This window comes from Theropithecus gelada, chromosome 5 (assembly GCF_003255815.1).
Source record: "Theropithecus gelada isolate Dixy chromosome 5, Tgel_1.0, whole genome shotgun sequence".
NCBI classification, from domain to species: domain Eukaryota; kingdom Metazoa; phylum Chordata; class Mammalia; order Primates; family Cercopithecidae; genus Theropithecus; species Theropithecus gelada.
In genome coordinates, this window is record NC_037672.1 from 52,833,319 (window position 1) to 52,857,165 (window position 23,847).

The window sequence follows — 23,847 nt, forward strand, 5'->3', positions numbered from 1 at the left end:
TACAGCCAAATAATATGTATACGTGGAAGAACACAAACATCTTACCAGACTTCAAAGTCCATGAGGGTAATGATAGTGTTGAATTTTTTTCTCACGATTGATTTTTTTATGACCTAACATAATGTCAGGCACTTATTACATGTTTGTTGAATTAAAGAGCTTATAAAGTATTTTATCAGATTATAAAATAAAATGAAATTAGCTTCCTCTTTTGCTTTAAAAAGCAATGCAATTACCAGGTAAGGGTAAGAAGCAAAGGCTGATATAAATTATCACTTCCCCTCTAAAAAATCCTGATAGGCTTCAATGTCATTATGTTTTTGCTAACATTCACCTATTAGACTCTCAAGAATGTCAAGTTACATCCTGGCCTGCTCTTTCTTAGAAAGATTGTTTCTTACACTTTCGAAGTCTTCTACTGCCTGACACACTCGCTTACATGGTGTGCAGCACACTGAGCTGGAAATCATTATCTTCTGCCCTAAACCAGCTACTCTCCTATCCCTACCCCCAACCTTATCTTTTACAGTGTTTTTTCTTTCCCTGTATTCCTATTTTTCAAAACCTTAAGGTTACCTTTCAACTCTTTCCCTCTCCCTTTTGAACCAAGTTACCAAATCATCTTTACTCTTTATTTTTCACTTCTTTTCCACCATAATATCAGTTTACTACCTTAAAATAGAAGATAGTTTCCATAAGGCAAGCCCTCTCCATACCCTACTTCTTAGCTAGCTACATCTTCCTAAAACCCTTATTATATTTTGTCTTTTTCCTCACTTAATACTCCAGTGATAAAGCCTTCACTGTTTAACTTGTCACAGACCCCTTCCTGTTTTTCCATTTTATTATCCCATCATTCTTTGACTAGGCACCCCACATTGTCCTCTGCCTACCTTTCTTTATGCTATCCTGTCTCTACTTCTCAATTTGTATTTTTGTTTATCTTTGTCAGGGGTAGATCAAGGTTTTGTGGGTCCAGATGCCTAAACTTTTTGAGACTTCTTTAAGAAAAAGAACGTGATACTAAGAATACAGGATTAGGGACAGAGCTTGTAAAGGGCCCAAGAAAATGAGGGGCCCTGAAGCTCAAGCTTCATTGGTTTCATAGCTCAACTGCTCCAGCCCCTCTGTGTTGCTTTAGCCAAAGGTTAAGTTTACCTCCTCCAGGAGGCCTTCTCTGATGACCTCAGCTGACACTGATATCCCCCGTCAACTGACTGAAGTCAAGGATCTTGTCTTACACCACTTTATAGTTTCCTAGAGTCTTACATTTTGAATTTAGTGATTACTGAAAAACCATCACTGATTTCTTAAACTATTACACAGGTAATCACATAGAGTTTAAAAGTTTCTTAAATACATGTCATTTAAAAAGTAGTTGTTCATGAAGTGTTAAGCTGCTGTTAGAGCCCTGAGTAAGTTTTTGTTATGTGCTCTAGAAGATTACATAAATGAAAAATTTCTTTGTGTATTCTGTTTTGCTCTATGTTTATATATGGCATAGCCTTATTTTTAAAGGCTGGGTTTTATACCAATCCTGTATGATCTGTTTAGTTGATATGCAGTGGATATGAACATTTATTATTCTAAGGAAAGTTTTACAAAATGTGAAAGTCATGCAATGATTGATAATTACAGTGTTGAGAGAGTCATATGCTGAAATTTCTCTCTTTGTGTTTTGTGTTGTTATCATTCTTTACATTTCATGTCTGTGAGAAACCTATTTATTTTCTGTGTCTACTTTGCTCTTCCAGGACTCACCCAAGAAGGTCTTTTTCGGGTGAATGGTAACGTGAAGGTGGTGGAACAACTTCGACTGAAGTTCGAGAGTGGAGTGCCTGTGGAGCTTGGGAAGGACGGTGATGTCTGCTCAGCAGCCAGTCTGCTGAAGCTCTTTCTGAGGGAGCTGCCCGACAGTCTGATCACCTCGGCGTTGCAGCCTCGATTCATTCAGCTCTTTCAGGGTTAGTACAGTAAATCCTTCTAGGAGTGAAAACAACTTTATTAGGCCAGGCACGGTGGCTCACACCTATCATCCCAACACTTTGGGAGGCTGAGGTAGAAAGATTGCTTGAAGCCAGGAGTTGAAGACCACCGTGGGTAACCAAGCAAGACCCCCATCTCTACAAAAAAAAACAAAAAACAAAAAACAAGCCGGAAAAAACCACCAGTTTTATTTTTAGTTCATGTACTAAATATTTAAAATTTAAAAAGCTTTTAAATATTTGTGGTCTTTCTGTAACCACCACCTTGCTATTTTACTCCAGGCCGTCATCTCCTATGTAAAATCATACTAGACTGATTATGAAATACTATTATTAAATGAAATTTCTGATACCATTAACATGTGACTATTTCAGTAACATAATATTGAAAAGCCCTGATGCTTTTGAGCCTAAGACATGTTTTTTCTGACTAATGACTGCCATAAAAGGAGTGAGATCAAGAATAATTTAGAAAACATTAGAGAACAATAAAGGAAATATTCATTACATTGTGTTTGGTTAGTGACCTTTGAAACTGAAAACTCACTGGTGTACTTGCTTTTTCTCATAAGCAAGATTGAGTCCTAAAATAATTGTGTTCATTTTGTGAAGTAAAAATTGATTTTTGATTGTAGTAATAAGTGGTTTCATATGAAAGAATTCCCTTTTTTGTTTGTTTTTTTGAGACATAGTTTCATTCTTGTCACTCAGGCTGGGGTGCAGTGGCACGATCTTGGCTTACTGAAACTTTTGCCTCCCAGGTTCAAGCAGTTCTCCTACCTCAGCCTCCCGAATAGCTGGGATTACAGGCGCCCACGACCATGCCCGGCTAATTTTCGTATATTTAATAGAGTTGGGGTTTCACCATGTTGGCCAGGCTGGTCTCAAACTCCTGACCTCAGGTGATCCACCCATCTCGGCTTCCCCAAGTGCTGGGATTACAGGTGTGAACCACTGCACCTGGCCAGGAACTCGCTTTTTAAGTGTAATAATTATAGGCATAGTCATTATTGAGTTCTCCTTCCTAAGTGCTGTAAGAAAAATGGTGTACCCTTGAAAGCCATTTCTTTTATTATTTTTCCCAAATTAGAGAAGAAAGGAGAAAATATATTTCCAAAAGTATTAGTTGCCAGATTAAGGATGTTACCTAAAGCCACATTCCTTTACAGCAGTGATGTACCTACTCACATGTAATTTGCTAAGGAACAGGATAAGTGAGAAGGCCAGATAGGACAAGTAAGAAAGTACCAGAAATATTTTACCTCATGAAAGACCATTTTGAAATATTAGCTAAAAGTAGTGTGGTTGTATCAGAAAAGGACACTAACTATCTCTACTTGCCATCCCCTAGGGAGGGAGACCTGTCTGTAGCTCTCTCCCAGGCCCTCATATCAGCAATGCTTCCTGCCCTGGCCTCTTCTCACTTCTCTGCAGCCCCTGGCCTCCTGTGGTGACCTCCAGGCAATCCTTTTGGAAGATTACTCATGTCTTATTTCTTTCTTCAGAGTACCCAGGCGGTCCTCAGGAAACACATCTTTGCCACGTTCTTGAAATGGAGGTCAGTCACAAGGCAGAGCCCTGCCTTCTTGTGCTGCCTCCCAGGGCACCCGTAGCCAGACTGTCTGCGTTAGACTCTTTAAGGAGTTTTAGACTCTTCAGACTACCCACGTGATTATCTGATGCCCCTCACTTGGCTTGGGAAAGTTAGGGGAAGCATTATATATCTCTAACAACTCTCTCCCTTTAAAGAAATCCTCGCTGTCTAATTTTTAACTTCAAATTTTCACATGAATTTCCTGCTTAAATATCTCTGTGGCCGATTGATGGCCCAAGGCCTCCAGACCTGGGTTTGGTCTCACCTTCACAAGTTCTATATAGGCCATCTAGCATTTTGGCTTAGAATGGGAGGGCCCATCACAACCTTTATTTTTATCTTTGAGGCCTCAACCCCAAATTGTATTAATTTGCTACATCTGCCCTAACAAAATACCACAGACTGGGTGTTACAAGCCTAAACGAGAGAAATTTATTTCTCACAGTCCTGGAGGCTGCAAATCCAAGATCAAGGTGCCAGCAGTGCTGGTTTCTCCTGAGGCCTCTCTCTCCGGTGTGCAGATGGCTGCCTTCTCACTGTGTCCGCACGTGGCCTTTCCTCTGTGTGCGCTCTCCTGATGTCTCTTCCTCTTCTTATAAGGACACTACTGTTGGATTAGGGACCCCTATTATAATCTAATTTAACCTTAACTACCACTTTAAAGGCCCCTAATACAATCACATTCTGAGGTATGGAGGTTAGAGCTTCAACATATGAATTTTGGAGGGAACACAATTCAGTCCTTAATAATGATGCAACAGGAAAAATCCCAGAAGTTTTACGTATTTTCAAACCTATTATTTTTTTGTAGTCTTAACTACTTCATTTTTGAAAAAAAAAGATTTTATTTTTCGAAAAGGCATAACATTATTGGATTACTAAATATTGTATTTTATTGAAAATAGTGATAAAATATGAAAGCAAATTAGAAGAACAGTTTGTTCTGGACAACAACGCTTTTTAGCTTTGTATGTCAGTGAGTGACATATGTTTGAGGCTTGTTAATTGGAAACTGTATGAACTTTTTCCCGATATGTATGAAGATAACCATTCCTTCATAAAGGTGACTATTCCTCCTATTTGGAGACATTAAATCCTTTTTACAAGGAATATTTTATCTATAGGGATAGGAAGTTTTGAGATAAAGTTTGGAAATTATTTTAAAATAATGTCTATAGGAGTTGACAAATATTTTGTGCGTAATGCAAAATATTTGGCAGTCAAATATCTTTAGTATTCTTCATATTATTCTATAGTATTCTGTATTATTAAGTATTCTTATTACTCAAAAATCCTGTATGTTTCAAAGGCTTTTATCACATTTCCAGAATCATTTTCATTTGATGTGAGAATGTACTGTTTTATTATTTTTATTACTATTTATAGAACTATTTTTGTTATTTAGGTCTTTGTGAGTTGTCATATTGTTTATGACATAGTTCCTCAGTCATCAAAAAGTTGATAGGCATCATAAAAGCAAGCAGTATCATTCTAAAAGCAAGACTCATTGTATAGTCAACCTGTAGGTTATGTGAGATTATGCACAGGTAACAAATTTTGAATGGGAAGAGAGGTTAAATTTTTGCTATATTAGTATTATTCTTCCATTCCCTTAAAATCTCTGGTTAGATTTGAGTCATTCAGTAAAAAAAAAATTTATAGTTAAGCATCAATGACAGAAATACATTCTGAAAAATATGTTATTAGGTGATTTCATTGTTGTGTGAACATCATAGAGTATACTTACACAAGCCTAGATGGTATAGCCTACTATACACCTAGGCTATATGGCATACCCTATTGCTTCTAGGCGACAAACCTATACAGCATGTTACTGTACTGAGTGCTGTAGGCAGTTGTAACGCAGTGGAAAACTTGTGTATCTAAACATATGTAAAAATGGAAAAGGTACAGTAGGCCTGGCCTGTGGCTCATGCCTGTAACCCAGCACTTTTGGAAGCTGAGATGGGCAGATTGCTTGAGCCTGGGAGTTTGAGACCAGCCTGGGTGACGTGGCAAAACCCCATCTCTACAAAAAATAAAAAAAGATTAGCAGGACATGGTGGCATGCACCTGTAGTCCCAGCTACTCAGGAGGCTGAGGTGGGAGGATCACTTGAGCCTAGAAAGTCGAGGCTGCAGTGAGCCATAATCATGCCACTGCACTCCAGCCTGAGTGACAGAGTGAAACCCTGTCTCAAAAGAAATAAAAATAAAAAAGAAAAGGTACAGTAAAAATACAGTATAAAAGATTTTTTAAATGGTACGCCTGTACAGGGCATTTACCATGAATGGAGCTTGCAGGACTGGAAGTTGCTCTGGGTGAGTCAGTGAGTGAGTGGTGAGTGAATGTGAAGGCCTAGGACATTACTGCACCACTGTAGGCTTTATAAATTTTGTACACTTAAGCTAAATTAAAATTCATTTAAAAAATTGTTTTTTCTTTAGTAATAGACCTTTAGCTTGCTGTAACTTTTTTACTTTATAACTTTTTAACTTTTAAAAACCTTTTGATTCTTTTAAAATAACACTTAGCTTAAAATACAAATACCTTGCATAGCTCTACAAATTTTTTCTTTATATATATACTTTTAATATTTTTCTATTTTTAAAACTTTCATTTTTCTTTTTTTACTTTGTAAAATTGTTTTTTGTTTTTTTTTGTTTAAACTAAGACATAAGCACAGATGTGAGACTAGGCCTGCAGAGTCAGAATCATCAATATTACTACCTTCCACCTCCATATCTTGTTCCAATGGAAAGTCTTCAGGAGCAGTAACACTCGTGGAACTGCCATCTCCTACCATAGCAATGCCTTCTTACGGAATACCTCCTGTAGCACCTGCCTGAGTCTGTGTTACAGTTAACATACACGTGTATATATATGTACGTATATGTATATGTGTATCTGAGTCTGTGTTACAGTTAACGTACGCATGTATGTGTATCTGTATATGTGTATGTGTATCTGAGTCTGTTATAGTTAACATACACATGTATATATGTATGTATATGTATATGTGTATCTGAGTCTGTGTTACAGTTAACTTTATATAAAATTCATACATATAAATAGAATGAGTACACTCTAAAATGCACTTTTTATATATATATAAAAAAATAGAATGAGTACACTCTAAAATAACAATAAAATGTATAGTATAGTAAGTTTTCACTTAATGTTGTTGATAATTTCTTGGAAACTGCAACTTTAAGCAAAATGATATATTGGGAAACAAATTTTACCACAGGCAGATTGATAGAAACAAAAGTTCTGATGGCGTGTTTCTGGTTACAAAAACATCACCAAACTTCTAATTGAAGACTCAGAACACTTCTGATATTAAACGTTGAAATAAATGTGCGGTACACATACATTTAAGAAATATTTTGTAAAAAATAAGAATGATTTCCCTAGTTGTTGGTAAATTAGTGAGTGATGCCTGTCATAGCGCTGATGGGTTAAGTCAAGGAATAGGTATTTGTGAATTATCAGCAGCACCTCTTCCCACCACATAGTTCAAAATCAATGACAAATATGGCAGGCTCACTGAGTGCGTTCCTACTGCATTGTTTATTGTCATGCATTTGTAGGATTATTGTCTATGAATTTTTATTTTACAATCATTTGTATTCATTCATTTATTCATTCATTCATTTTCTAACCTGCCTTTTCCAATTCAGGGTCGTGAGTGGCTGGAACCTACCTCAGCAGCTCAGGCGCAAGGTGGGAATCGACCCTGAACAGGACACTGTTGCACCACAGGGTGTACTCACCCCCCTACCCACACTCATTCAAACTGGGACCATTTAGACATGCTGATGAACCAATCATGCCCATCTTTGGGGTGTGGGAGGAAACCAGAGCACCCAGAGAAAACCCTCATGCAGACCTGGGGAGAAGGCACAAACTCCACATAGACTGTGGCTCTGGCTAGGAATCTATTTTTTTTCTCATCAGCTTAGAACAAAATGACCTTGAATGAAATGACATTATACCTGCTTTATAGTAACTACATAAACCAGTAACATGGTCATTTATTATTGTTATCAAGTATTATGTACCGAATATAATTGTGTATGCTATACCTTTATAGGACTGGAAGCCAGTAGGTTTGTTTACACCAGCATCACCACAAACACATAAGTAATATGTTGCAGTAGGACATTATGATGGCTGTGACATCACTGGGCAATAGGAATTTTTCAGCTCCATTATAATCTTATAGGACCATAGTCATATATGCAGTCCCTCAGTGACCAAAACATCGTTATGCAGGGCATGACTATAATTGAGCAGCTACTAGTTATGTAAACTGCCAAGTAGAGGGAATAATGTATGCATTAGGCATCAGACAATATAACCTCTATAAAATAAACTTACTCTTTCATAATTCAGATAGAAAATAGGTAAGAAGGGTTACTGTGTTATATATATATTTTATTGTCTCTATAAAATAAACTTGGCTTTTGTGATTGGAATAACATTAATAAAAGCCTGGCATTGTGGAAAGACACAGACATGTGTGGACCTGGTTATCTCTAACCTTGCATAGCTCATAGCACATACATTATAGCAGTTTGATTGGTTATAGCTTGTTACAGCCCAAGGAAGACTGCTTTAACATTCTGTAAGGAGAGGTAATGGTGTTGAGGGGAGTCTTATCTCTGGTACCTTTGGGTCTTTCCTAATCATCTGCAGTACAGGAATACAGAGGAAAGTTAATCTATAATCAGAGAAGCACAAGTTGCAACTGCACGCTACGTGACTCAGGCCACATAATCTCATTTCCCTTAAGGCTCAAATAATTTAAAGTTCCAACAGCTTTTAGTTTGAATTACTTAATTTAATTTCACAGTAGGATCTGATGATTTCGTGGTGGAGACTTTATTAAATATCTGTCTCAGAGATCTAGTGTGTATGTGTGTGTGTGTGTGTGTGTGTGTGTGTGTTTTGGAAGAAAGGGGAAAGATCCTGATGTGACATCTTAACAATTGATCCTTTAATAAACATAATGGAAGTTAAAAAAGGAAGATTATTTGGCGGCCATGACGAGGAGTTCATTTTAAATGGATGAGTAAAATGAAGGTCAGTGCTTATGAGAGGGATTAGCACTGAAGATGTGCGTTTCATAGTCATCTTTGTAGACTCATCAATGTTTATAATTCTGAGCATCAATTATGTTTGGATAATCTTGTAGATATAAATGGATAACGAGCTAATTTTATATATTTCTTTAATCACAATTTAAGTGCCTGTTTTGGGTCAAGATTTTGCCTAGGTGCTTTCCTTGTGTTTGTGTTTTTATCTCCATTACAGCTATTCCTACAAATATTTCATAGATAAAGTGAAGCTCAGCTCAGTGAGGGCAAGTTACTTGCCAAAGAACAAGCAGGTAGATTGTGCAGAGTTGGGATCTGCCTGACTCCAAAGCCCAGCCTTTTTATTTTATTCTGCATGTATTAATCAGCTAGGGCCACCATAACAGAATAATACAGACTGGATGGCTAAAACAACAGAAACTTATTTTCTCACAGTTCTGGTGGCTGGAAATCCAAGATCAAGGTGCTGGCAGTAGTTTCTGGTGAGGGCTCTTTTCTTTCCTTGCAGATGTCGTCACTTTCTTGCTGTGCCCTCACATAGCCTTTTGTCTGTGCTGAAGTACTCCTGATATCTCCTTCTCATCTTATAAGGACGCCAGCCCTATTTGATCAGGAGCCAACCCTTGTGGCCTCATTTAACCTTCATTACCTCCTTAAAGGGGCTGTCTTCCACTATGTTCACATTGGGAGTTAGGGTATCAATCTGTGAATTTTGGACAAAATTTGGTGCATAACACTGTGCTTTTTAAAATTTATGAAATTTGATAAATGTTTGAGTGAAAAACAGTAAAAATGCCAGCCGTGGGATGTTAATTAGATAGTCTCTGGGATATAAATTATTATAGCATTGATTTGTTTCTGTCTTGGAAATCCTTAATGTCTAGTGAGTTTAGAAGTAAGGAAAAAGTTTAAAATAAACGACATGTTGTGGAAAAAATGATACTGAGGTGTGTATTTTTTATTTGTACAAATAATTTTTATATGTTTTTTGTGTTTAATATTGATCCTTTTTGAGAATATACTTGTTTGAGTGATGATGACAGTAATAGGTGCCACTAGGTGACTACTTACTGCTTAGTTTAATATCTAGCAGATATTTTACTTATATAATCTCTTTTAATCTTAGCACCAGCTCTAATATGATATTGGCAGTGTAATCTCCATTTTGAAGAAAGTACTTATAGCATGTGCCTTAGAGCATAGGTTCTGACTCCATTCCGATAGATTTCAAATCTCGGTTTGCCATTTGCTCTCCGCCTTAGTAGGGCCAAGTTACTTAACCTTTTAATGCCCTAGTGTATCTGTTAATGTATTTCTGTGTAACAATGACTCCAAAATTTAGTGGCTTAAATCAGTAAGCATGTATCTTCTCTCACAGTTTCTGTGGGTCAAGAACTTAAGTGTGGTTCTCCTGGGCAGGTCTGGTTCAAGGTCTCGGGAAATTGTGGTGAAGAGGTTGGCAGGAGCTACAGGTATGTCAAAGCTTGACTGGGGTTCAAGGATCTTTTTCCAAGGTGGCTTACTCACATGGACGACAATTTAATGCTGGGTCATGGTGAGGCCTTTTTCGGTGGGCTTCTCCAGCTGGCTGCTTGAATGTTATCTTAACATGGTAGCTGGCTTCTCCTAGAGCGTGCAGTTCAAGAGAGATGGAAGCTGTCTTTTTAGCTCTAGAAGTCAGATAGAATCACTCTGCCCTGTTTGTTAGGGGCAAGTCATTAATCTGGTCTGTATTCAAGGGGATGGAAATTAGGCTCCATCTTTTTAAGGGAAATGTGTCAAACTTTGTGGGCATTTTAAAATCACCACCCTTAGTTTCCCGGTTCAATGGAGATAACGATAGGGGCAGGAGGTAGGAGAGCGGGGTCCCTGGTGAGGGCTCCACCCTCAAGCCTGGACCCATGGCCCTAAATTAGAACAGGCATTCCTGTTTTTGTGCATGAATGTTGCTTTCTGGTCTGTCCTGCCCCCCTATCCTGTGCCCATATAAACCCCAGACCTCGGCTGGCAGAGGGACAAGTGGCTGAATGTCGAGAGGAGAAGCAGCAACTGAGTGTCTGAGACTGTGGATAGACGCGGCTTAACTTCGGAGAGGAGCCCAGCTGGAGACAGCAGAGTTTCAGGGAAAGATTACCCGCACCATCCCCTGTCTAGCTCTCCTTCCGCTGAGATCCACTTCCACTGCTTAATAAAAAATCCGCATTCACCGTCCTTCAAGTCCATGTGACCTGACTCTTCCTGGGTGCCAGACAAGGACTGGGGTACCAAGAGGGCAGGGTGTAAAAGGCTGTCACACTGACTCTCCACTGAGCTGGTTAACACTTAGACGTCTGTGGATGGCAACTGCTAAAAGACCGTTAATTGTAACACACCCGTAGACGCTACCTTGGGGGTGGAGCCCAAAAGTGCTCGCTGTGGCCCCAGCACTTGCATGCTCCTCCTCCCACAAGGGATTTGAGTAAGCAAGCCACACCCCTGTTGCAAGTGCCACAGAGGGGTGCAGGGAATTCTCCCTCTCAATAGCAGTAGTGTCTACTTCCTGAGGTTGTTGTGGATATTGAAAGATACTAAATAACTTGGAATAATGCCACGCACATACTAAATATTTAGTAAGTGCTAAGCCAGTGCTTCTCAACTGTGACAGCCTATAAGAATTGCTTTGGAAAGCACATAGACCAATGGAACAGAATAGCCCAGAAGTAAGGCTGCACAGCTACGACCATATGATCTTCAACAAAGCTGACAAAAACAAGCAATGGGGAAGAGATTCCCTATTCAATAAATGATGCTGGGATAACTGGCTACCCATATTCAGAAGACTGAAGCTGGACCCCTTCTTTACATCGTATACAAAATTCAGCTCAAGATGGATTACAGACTTAAATGTAAAACCCAAAACTGTAAAAACCCTGGAAGACAACCTAGGCAATACCATCTGGATGTAGGAAAGGGCAAAGGTTTCATGACAAAGACACCAAAAACAGTTGCAACAAAAGCAAAAATTGACAACTGGGATCTAATTAAACTCAAGAGCTTCTGCACAGCAAAAGAAACTATCAACAGAGTAAACAGACAACCTATAGAATAGGAGAAAATATTTGCAAACTATGCATCTGACAAAGGTTTAATATCCAGCATCTATAAGGAACCTAAACAAATTTACAAAAGAAAAACAACCCCGTTAAAAAGTGGGCAAAGGACATGAACAGACACTTCTCAAAAGAAGACATACATGCAGCCAACAAGCATATGAAAAAAGCTCAACATCACTGATCATTAGAGAAATACAAATCAGAACCACAATGAGATATCATCTCACACCAGTCAGAATGGCTATTACTAAGAAGTCAAAAATTAACAGATGTTGATGAGGTTGTAGAGAAAAGGGAATCCTTATACACTGTTGGTGGGAGTGTAAATTTGTTCAACTATTGTGGAAAGTAGTATGGCAATTCCTCAAAGACCTAAAGCCAGAACTACCATTCAACCCAGCAAATCTCATTACTGGGTATATACCCAGAGCAATAGAAATCATTTTACCATAAAGACACATGCATGTGAATTTTCACTGCAGCACTGTTCACAATAGCAAAGACATGGAATCAACCTAAATGCCATCAATGACAGATTGGATAAAGAAAATAGGATACATATACACCATGGAATATTATGCAGCCATAAAAAAGAATAAGATCATGTCTTTCATGGGAACATGGATGGAGCTAGAGGCTATTATCCTTAGCAAACTAACATAGAAAACCAAATACTGCATGTTCTCACTTATAAGTGGGAGCTAAATGATAAGAACTTACGAACACAAAGAAGTAAACAACAGACACTGGGTCTACTTGAGGATGGAGGGTGAGTAGAGGGAGAGGAACAGGAAATATAACAGTGGGGTACTGGGCTTAATATCTGGGTGATTAAATAATCTGTACAAAAAAAACACCATGGCATGAGTTTACCTATGTAACAAACCTTCACATGTACCCCCGAACCTAAAATAAAAGTTAAAAAGAATTTTCTAGAAATCTCAGAAAACTTTCAGCGATCAAGTTGCATTGCAGGCCAATAAAATCATTAGGGGGATGGAACATGGGCATTCATATTTTTAATGTAATCTCCCTTCCCCATGCTTATGTCCCAACTCATCCTCAGACTTCACTCCTGTTCATTGCTTTCTTGGTTATAAAAAGACAAGTCATTTTAGTGTGATTCTCCTCATTTTTTCTGCTTTTAAGCTTAAAATTGGTCTCTTTACCCTTTCTCTATTCTAACTTCCCTTTCTCTTCGAATATTTACAAAAGAGTTATGGAAGAATAAGTGTACTTACCTGCCTAATGATTAGAAAGGAGAAGGAAAAGGGAAAAAAGAAATGAATTCAACTTGGAGTGAAGAGGAAGATTTCAAAATCCTTGCCCAAATAAATTGAAACTGTGCTTGAACTTTCTGATCGTTGGCTAAGTTGATAACATATGATGGGCTGGATTCAGTGGCTCACACCTATAATCCCAGCACTCTGGGAGACTGAGGTGGGTGGATCACTTGATGCCAGGAGTTTGAGACTAGCCTGGCTGACATGGGAAGACCCCATCTCTACTAAAAATACCAAAATTAGCCAGGCCTGGTGGTGCACGCCTGTAATCCCAGCTACTTGGAAGGCTGAAGCACGGGAGTTGTTTGAATCTGGGAGGTGGAGATTGCAATGAGCTGAGATCTCACCACTGCACTCCAGCCTGGGCAACAAAGTGAGACTCCATCTTACAAAAAAGAAAAGAAAACCAGCAGACCCTGGCCAGGTGTCGTAGCTTATGACTGTCATTCCAGCACTTTGGGATGCCAAGGTAGGAGGATTGCTTGAGGCCAGTAGTTTGAGACCAGCCTGAACAACATAGCGAGACCCTGTCTCTACAAGAAAAGAAAAGAAAAGGAAAGAAAAGAAAAGAAAACCAGCAGATCCCTACCATACCCTTTGGCAGCCCTCAGTTCTTTCTCAGAATAAGTAACTTGTAACTGGTTTAGCTGTTGTTTTGGTATTTGCTTCCATTTGATAATATAGTGTTAAATCTTAATTGCTAACTTTCAGATGTCTCATCACTTCTGCTTATAAATAGATGGAATTCACTCTGCTGCCTTTCCACTTCAAACAATTTCTTTGAATATTGATATATCACAAATTCAGTTAAATTTATAATTAATGTGTGACTGAATAATTATGTAAGAGGGTACATGGTTTGTGAGATATTTTCTGACAATACTTCTTTTTTTTTTTTTACTTACGTATATAAATATATATATTTTTTCTTTTTTCCCCACTCATTATGTCACTCAGGCTGGAGTGCAGTGGTGTGGGATCTCGGCTCACTGCAACCTCTGCTCACTGCAACCTCCACCTCCTGCACACCTATGACCATGGTTCTGCGGCCTCAGCTTCCTAGGTATCTGAGATTACAGGTGTGCACCAACATACCTAGCGAATTTTTATATTTTTAGTAGAGACAGGGTTTCCGCATGTTGACCAGGCTGGTCATGAACTCATGACCTCAAGTGATCTGCCCACCTCAGCTTCCCAAAGTGCTGGGATTACAGGTGTGCACCACCATGCCCAGCCCACTTACATAATTTTCTATAAACTTGATGTGGTCTTTTTTTTCCCCAAATTGCTCCAACAACTCCACTGTTGACTTTAATAAAAAAGTAAGTAATTTATCCATTCTTTATTTCTGTGGTGATTCCTCTTTGGGGCCCTTTTTATTTTCTGCTCCCACCTGTATTGGTTGTAGATGTCATCTTGAGTTTTCCATCACCAATGTTTTTTCCTGTACCTACTATTTCCTGGAGTCTTTTTTTCTACCCATTATGTTAAACATTCCATGAGTTCCATCAGATTGGCAAGTATTTTCTTTTGGTCTTGGAAATTTTCTTGTATTATCCTTCCTATATTATAGTTTCTTTAAGTGACTTATCACTGTCTTTTAATTCTGTTTTCTGTGAAATTTCCCCATTTATTTTCCTGCCAAACCTATTTTTTTTAATTTTAGCTTTTCTATTTTTAATATCCAAAATATTCGTGCTTTTGATTCCTTTTGCAAAACACCATACTCTTGTTTTAGAGCATTCTTGTCTTATTTTTCTGAGGATACTAACAGTGGTTTGTTGTTACGTTGTACTTGTTTAAATTTTCTTCTTTTCTCTATTATCTGTTTATAGGTTTTCTTTTTGTCTTTATTCAAACAAAGTGATTCTTAGCTGTTTTAATTTGAGGATGACATTTTGTAAATGAGATCAGGGGCTTGTCTCTTGGCATACTTCACTTTGGAAGGATTAGATAGAAAAATGAGAAATTTAGCTGTGTCATTTGGGGATGCCCAAATGTCAGTATGGGAACATCTTTTTCTCTTCAGCTACTGAGTTCATCAAGATCAGGGCTTAGAGGAGGTGGGAAGTAGTATGCTTACTTCCCATCAGTAAGGAAATAATGGCTCCTTATTTCTTAGTAGACTTTTCACTAATCTCACATTTTCAAATGTGTTTCTCATGCTAGTCCTTAACTATCTTAGGTATCCAAGAATCCTTTGATATTACCCGGAGACTAAGCCTTAGCACTCCTGTCTGAGCACTGCCTGCCTGGATGCAGGCGGTGTTGGAGGACTCGCTGAGCCTGACAGGCTTGTAAACAGTCTGTTTCCAGTTACTTGCATCCACTTCCAAATGTCTTTAAAATCTAATACTCTTCTGTTTTCTCTGCTGTTCTTTTTTTTTTTTTTTTGCCATTGGGTGCTTACACTTTTTAAGCATTCTTTTACTGTCATTTCAGTAGAGCCTTGGAAAGACTAGAGAAACACATATAATCGATCTGTCTCTTTAAATGGAAATTCTCCCTTGCCTTTTTTTTTTTTTTACCCCCACAACCCATATTTGATTTTAAATGAGACAGAATTTTATAATAGCAGCTGTGCAAACAACATGTGAGAGTTAAGTGGCTGTGAATTTTATCAAATGCTTATGAGCATTTGATAATTTAGACAGTAACTGTTTTTCTTAAGAAAACCACTCTAATAGGGCCATTTTAATCAGCACAGTGACTAATTGTAAATAAATCTAATTTAATAAGCTAATTTGTACCTATGCCTTAGGGCTTTCTCTTTCTTCATTATATGAGGAACTCACTAGATATCTTGGAGTCAAGCCTGTCTTTTATCTACACTATCTTGATGCCATCTGTATTGTGTTGAGATTAGCTGAGTGGTTTCGACTTGCAAATTTTAAAGTACCATGTGAATAAATGTTGGCCAAATACATAGTTGTGAAGTGTTGTTTCTTGGATAGTATGAACTCCATAACAAGCATATGACATATTTCCTTCCCCAGGGTAATTTCTTTTTACTGGGAAGCTTCTTTTCTTTTGAAATTACTCAACTTACACAAATACCTGTTTCTGCGAGAAACAGAATCATTATATTAAACTACAAAATTTAACCTTTCCATTTTCAGTGTGTATCTTTTGGGTTTTCTATAAGCAATGCCAAACATATACACTGTTCTTTTTTTCTAAGTAAAGACTTAAACCCAGAGCAAAATTAAAGGTTTGACATCTACATATTTGCTCAAGGTATCAATCAATCAGCAGCACAAAGCCTCCACTGGAATAAATTGGAAATGTGGTGGCAGGAAACCCAGGTTTCCACAGATGACTTCATACATTTTGACAATATTCCAATTGAACTGCTGTCATCCAGATCCATGTGACAGGAAGAACCTTATTTGTATCTATAACCAACCATGACCTCTGAGATTATAGGTCCTGATAACTAGATGATCTTTTCTTTGCTGGATACACATGTGCATCTTTATTTTCCTTATACGGCCTTTGACTCTGTGAGATAGTATTAACTAGTGGGTGAGGTTATGCAAGCTTGGAAAGAGAAGCCATGACTGAGCAAATTATTCCATATAAGAACAACTCATCTTGAAACATGATTGTGTGCATGCATATGTACATTTGTTAAAATCGTTCATCTACTGTCATGTATTTGGCTATTCTCTTTATCCTTGAGGGCTTATTCTTTAAAAAAAATTATCACTTTAGTGGGATATTAGGAGGAAAAGTAGGTACACTCATCTTTAACTGAAATGATCTGTCATCTTTATCTGAAAGTTCTCCTCTGACTTTCTTCTCCCATGCTTGAATTTTTCCCATGCTTGATTTTGAAGTCAACAGAATTTCTTTAGAACAGCTTTATTGGTATATAAATTACCCACCATAAATTGACCTTCTTAAAGTGTACAATTCAGTGGTTTTTGATCTATTCACAAAGTGCAACCTCACCATTATCTAACTTTTGAACATTTTTATGACCCCAGAAAGAAGCCTTATGCCCATTAGCAGTTACTCCCCATTCCTCCGTCCTCCCACCACCCACATCCTTAGGCAAAGACCAGTCTACTGTCTCTCTATAAACATTTGCTTCTATGGACATTTCATAAATGGAATCACAATATGTGGTACTTTGTGACTGACTTCTTTGATCTAGCATAATGTTTCAAGCTTCATCTGTGGTGTCACATGTATCAGTACTGCATTCCTATGGCTGGTTAATATTCTATAGTATGAATATACCATATTTTACTTATCCATTTATATGTTGATGGAAATTTGGGTTATTTCCCTTTTTTTGCTGTTATGAACATTTATGTTATGAACATTTAAGTTTTTGTGTGGATATATGCTTTCATTTCTCTTGAGTATCTACCTGTAATTGCTGTTATATTGTAACTTTATTTTGAGTAACTATTTTCTAACATAGTTTGTAGAAAGATTATAGGCTTGAAGAGGAAAAGCAGGATACCCAGCAGCTCCAAGGCCAAGAAGAGGCCTATTGGGAATATTATGGAATTAATTGTGAACTGGGTGAAATCCTCAGTAAGTTCTTTTTTTGTTTAGTAATGCTTTTATGTTGGAAGAAGAGAAGACATAGTCAACAAGTGAGTTATTTAAAAAGTATACAACTTGTATTAATAGAAAATCAATCTACATAAAAAATATTAAAAATTTGGTTAAAGAATATCAATTGAAGGGATTGCCAGATGATTAGCTTGCTAGCCACCTACAGCTCTGCCCTAACTCTGTCAAGCCCTGTTTTGAACACCTGCTTTACTGAACCCATGGAAATAATCAACCTTTTACAATGAGTCCGTAAATAATTTGAGGCCCTCAAGGGAGAAAGGAGGGATAAGAGGACATACAAATAGGCTTAAGTAACTTTGGGCTTGGTTTAACTCATATGACACCAAATCCACTTACAGGCCACTTATAGCTGAGCATTTAACCAGTAGTGCCTAGAAAAAAACCAACTGGTGTTAGTATGATTTCATCTGTAACTATATACTTACTGTACTTGGCCCATTTAATATAGTGCTAGATTTATGGAGAAAGCCAAGTTTTATTAGCTGAGATACTGCCAATATTGTTTCACATTAGCATTTTACATTGTGCGAGGCTCTCTGTCCTATGTGCTGTTTGTTTTTTCCAGTCTCCTTGGTACATAAATTCTCATAGAAATAAGTTCTTCAGCTGCTAAATGCTTGTGTCTAACCTTTAGTGTAGATATGAGGTTCCAGCTTTATAATTTAGACTATTTTATATGTTTATGTATACCATCAGTCCCCACTGACAAACATTCAGTACCCAATAAATACTCACAAAATAAATACGCTGAGATACTATTTAGGCATTATCAGGAGTTTGTTTTGGTTATAGGACTGAAGTGTAAAATATCACCTAATTCTTTATTCTTCCTGCAGGCCTTTGCTCTTACTTGAACATACAGGTTCTCTCTGGGAACAGGAGATCAGTATAAATGTTGACTAATTTGTCAATAAACGTACCTCTGCATTTTGCAGAATCTAATCAGAATGATAAGATTTGTAGTTTCACTAATAACCTCTAAGAATAGGCAGTAATTTATTAATTTTTATTAGTCACTTTATCAGCATGCCCTTTGAGAAATTTGTGTGAGTCCTTTGAGAACCATATCATGGTCATGAGGTTGTAAGAGATTTGTAAGAAACATAACCCCTCCTTTTGCACAGGAAAATGAAATTCTGTTGCCTTTATAAGCTCATCACTCCAAAGAAGTGATTCCAGTCTTGAGGAATGAAATGTGGAGGCAAAACCCAGCCTGATTCTGTACAGCTGGCATTTCATGATTATTTTTCTCATTCTTCTGTAAATACATATTTAGAAAGAAATATAATTCATGTTTTGTTTATTCTTATGTAGTTTGTATTTTGTGCCCATACAGCCTTATAGGCTTCTATTAAAATTTTATTTCTCCACAAGCCCTGAGAACCTACAAAGCTATGGTTTCTCACAAATGAATTAAGATCCCCACCTCTCCACTACACAACAGATTTGCTTATTGATTGATTGATTCAGGAAACATTTCTTAAATATTTACATACTTGAGACATGGTGTTAGCTGCTCGGTAGTAATGATAACAACAATAGCTAACTTTGTAAGAGTATGCTGATCAAACTGTATATTATGAGGTCCTGGGCACTTGGATTTAAATTGTAGCTCAGCTATTTGGTACCTGGGTGAATGTGGACAGACTAATCGATCTCTCTATTTCAGTCTAGTCATCCCCAAATGGGGAGCTACTAGATTCCTGTTGCTACCATAACAGATTACCACGAGCTTAGTGGCTTAATGCGTTGCAAATTTATTATCTCACTGTACTGTGGGTGAGAAGTGTGTGGGCCTAACTGGTTTCTCTACTCTAAATCTCACAAGGCCAAAATCCAGGTGACAGTGTAGGCTCCTGTATGACTGTTCTGGGGAGAATCTACTCCCAGACTCATTCATGTTGTTGGCAGAATTCAGTTCCATGCAGTTGTAAGACTGAAGTCTCTGTTTCTTTGCTGGTTTCTCAGTTTCTAGAGGCTGCTCATGTTCTCGAGTTTATGACCTCTCTTAATCTGCAAAGTTGGCAACAGGTCATTATACTATTAATATCTAATAGATTAGCAAGTTTTCATAAAACCTTTTGTGAGGTTTAATGAGGCAGAGGGAGGGGGGAAACTACTTTGATAAATCTGGCACCATGAGGCTAAATATTTTGGTTGTTTTAGTGGTTGACTTTCTCATGGCTCTGAGATATATCATGATAGAGATTAACATTTTGTCAGCTACTTTATTATTTCCTTGAGGCTAAGATTATGAGTATAGTATAACTTCATGGTCATTGAAAAGTCCAGGCATGTGTCAAGATTAGAATTAGGTACCATCCTGTGATATATCTTGTGATATGGGAATAGCATTGCTGATTATAATTATAATTTTTTTTTTTTTTTTAGTGAGAGCAAATATTTGTCACATAGTTCAATGTTTGCTGCTTAACCTGGAACAAAAGTATTTATGGTACAGTTTTCAAGTGCTGAGTAGATTTCTCTGTATGCTATGCATACTGTGCTAGTTGAATGTTTGCATTTTAGCTTGAGAAATGGGTCAAATGTAGCCAACAACGAATGAGAACTTTCAAGAAAACTTGAATAATTTGAAGTGGTACTTTTCACTAATGGAGAGAGAGAGTTTTTGTCCTAAGAAAAGATTGATGTCGAAGAAAATGATGACTATTTTAATTGTGAACCATTATTTCCATCTGCAAAGTTTTCTTAGAATTTTTGAACTTATGAATTATAACATATGATCCTAGTTTTTATTCCAATTTAATTCTAAAAATGACTACAAGTTTAAAGCAGTTAGCATATGTTAATACATCTGCAGAGGTGCATTTCACTTCTGTTTCTGAGGTCCGTCTATGGAATTTTATTGCTGAGTGTCCTTTCCCTGTGACCACTAAAGTAGCGTTTTCTTCTATTTAGATACTATCTGTAATCTAATTCCTACCTAACAGTAATATTCCATCCAACTCAGCAAATTCTGTAAATGGACTAAATTATTCCACATTTTTAAAAAATATGTTTGAAGTATAGATGTACTATATTCCTATGTTAGTTCCTTATTGTGTGTCTTAAAAATGTGTATCATTCTTTAAAACAATGTCTTGAGCTCTTTTAATATGCAAGGCATGGAGAGTGTTTAAAAGATGGTCAAAACTCAACCACCAACTCTAAAAGAGCTTATATTTGCCAGTTTATAGATTTTTTTACTTTAGCTGCGGACATCAACTACATTTGAAGGAGACCTTCCTGACAAGCTTATTTATAATCTTAATCACTAGCCTTCACGCTGATCCAAGTACTCCCAATTCCCCTAGCCCTGTTACTATATTTATTGCCTAATGTCTCACCTGCTGGACGGTAGGTTCCATGAGGGTAGGGATTTTCTGTTTATTTTGTTTACGGATTTATCTTAAATGCTTGGGATGGTGCCTGGCACAGAGTAGTCACTCAATAAATGTTTTCAGAATGATTAAATGAATAAAACATCTTCCAACACAAGACAAATTTAAATTGCATTCTTAATCTGTCCCCATGTCTAACCATCCCGCCAGCATCAGCCTGATTCAGGCCCTGGGCCCTTTCCTTCTGGATGGTTACAGTAGCCTCTTAAATAATCTTGCTGCTTTCAGTTGTGCTCTACAGTCTAGACTCAGCAGAGCAGCCAGAGTGGTGACCCCCTCAAGGCAGATCATGGCTCCCCACAGCTCAAAACCCTCACACAGAAAACAAAACAAAACAAGAAAAGACCATAGCTTTTAGTCAAATTTAATCAGACGGTAATGATCTGTCCTTTTCCTCTTGTGTTGTCTCCCCATTTCATCTCATGCTACTCTTCCCCACCCACCACCACGTAGCCCCAGCCCCAGGACCTCCACCTCCTGACCTTGTGATCTGCCCACCTCAGCCTCCCAAAGTGCTGGGATTACAGGCATGAACCACCGCGCCCAGCTGCCATAAACAATTTTATGTTATTTTGCTAAACGTGAAACTCTAAATACATCTGTCTCCCTTCCCATTATTTGGCAATTTTATTTCCTGGAAAAATTGTTTATCGTATTTCAAAAGTTGGAAAATGATGAAAATGCTGCTGCTTTTTCAAAGATGTTATTGTCATAAATTCATAACTATTTTGAATCTTCATTTTATTTGACCTGGTGTCTTTACACATTGCCTGCCTTATGGTTTGAGGTTTCATTTCAGAGCCAGAAAGCCAGAGGCTGATTGTCAAGGCTGTTGTAATGCTGTTGCTTGTATCTTTAAATGCTGACAATCAGACCACAATTTTAAACAGAGAGCAAATACCCATGAAAACATCCATAGACTCACTTTGAATTAGTCACTATAAAAAAGAAGACAGAACATTTTCTCTTGGTTCATTATTTGTTTGTTTTTATAATATAAAGGCATGAGAAATGGGTATCTCCAATTAGTTCTTAATCCCTCCACCTTAATTATTTTAACATCTTGTGTATCTCTGCTATTTAAGGTCATAGTGCAGTGGAAAATAGTCATTATAAACAATACAACGTAGGTCACATAGATAGTAGGTAGCAGAACCAGGTTCCTCACCCCAGAAATGACTCGAGCCTTCATTCTGATCTTGTGCTCTGAAGCCTATCAACGTCAGTGTGTCTGATTCGCTATATGTTTTCACTTCCTGTGTGTAGCATTATGTTATCCAGGTGCTTTGTAACACTGATGAATTGTCTGATTTTGTATCTCATTTCCTTCATTTTTCTGTTTCTTCTTCACTTAACTGGCTAAAGCTGAATTATGTAAGCAATACAACTGCGTATTAATTATAACTGAATTACATTTTTATTCTCTTAAATGTCTGTTAAAGTAATGGATTATAGTCATTCCTCTAAACTACTGTATTTGTTGTAAAATATTTTTATTTTCTTCTGAGAGAAAGCATTACATAAAGTCACAAAACTTAGCAATTTTACTGTATTTAAGTATTGGCAAAACAAATCTTTGAGACTTGAGAGAAACTTTTCATATGTATGCCTGTGCATTTTGATATATCATTAGACATTTTGGGGTGTATGCTGGGTTATTAGTCTTTTGTGTGAGAAACATATATCAAATTCTGAACCATATGACATGTTAGATGTTGTTAAAGAAAAAGTTATTCTGGCCAGGTGCAGTGGGTCACATCTGTAATCCCAGCACTTTGGGAGGCCCCAGCCCGGCCAACGTGGTGAAATGCTGTCTCTACTAAAAATACAAACATTAGCCGGGCATGGTGGTGCACACCTGTAATCAATCCCAGCTACTCAGGAGGCTGAGACAAGAGAATCGCTTGAACCCAGGAGGCAGAGGTTGCAGTGAGCTGAGATCGCACCACGGCCCTCCAGCCTGGGTGACAAGAGCGAGACTCCTTTAAAAAAAAAAAAAAAAAAAGACATTATTCATTCTGAAACTTGTTAAAGAACAGTAAGACAATCTTTATTCAGGACTATTACGATAGCTAGAGTGACTACTGCATTTGGGGTTTTGCAGTGGGGCAGAGAGATTGGTCTCAACTTGGAATACAAGGGAAAGTGGTAATTACATGACCATATAGCAGGGTTGGGATAGGCAGTAGTCAGTGGGTGGAAAATTACTAAGAGGAAAAACCTCAAGGGTCAGGAGAGATTATGGCTAAACAGACTTAACAAGTTTCTTGCTGAAGGCAGGCTAAGGTGATCAGACATCATTTGGAGGATGGTAGGAAATGAGTAATTTGGTCAGATATGGAGGGCTATCAGATATGAAGGGTGGGGATTTTGGCTGAAATGACTTAGCAGTATTCTTACTAAAAGTGGACTCTTGAGGATATGCCCAGAACAGGGCTTAGTTGAAAAAAAGCTCAGAGAAGTCTGACTAGAGATTGGTCAAGGAGATAATCTTTGTCAAGATTAAAAAGCTGTTTAAAAGTTTACTTCAGTTTTCTCTGTGTACAGTATCCTGATCACTAAGTTTAGCATCCCCCATGGTATCCCTTGAAGGTCTCTCATACCATATTTTATTCAAGAGAATTCTGGTTTTGACAAACTTGAAGACAAAAATCAAATGGAAGATTCCACTGTGGATCAAAAACCTAACCATTGTCTTAATTTGGGGATGAAAACATCAAATTGAAACACAAACCCGTTTTGTGCACTGAATAAACCTTGTGGTTTTTTATATTTCTTGCTTAAGTTAGTAATTCTT

General features: G+C 37.6%; 1 protein-coding gene across 2 annotated transcripts in view; it reads left to right on the forward strand.

The window, feature by feature from the left end:
• The window catches only part of FAM13A (family with sequence similarity 13 member A), a 329,503-nt gene that overhangs the window by 39,358 nt on the left and 266,298 nt on the right, over window positions 1-23,847 (forward strand). For both annotated transcript variants that reach the window (XM_025385808.1, XM_025385807.1), the window contains one exon: window positions 1,755-1,964. In XM_025385808.1, coding sequence (XP_025241593.1) covers window positions 1,755-1,964 — 210 coding nt within the window. The remainder of the gene's footprint in view (window positions 1-1,754; window positions 1,965-23,847) is intronic.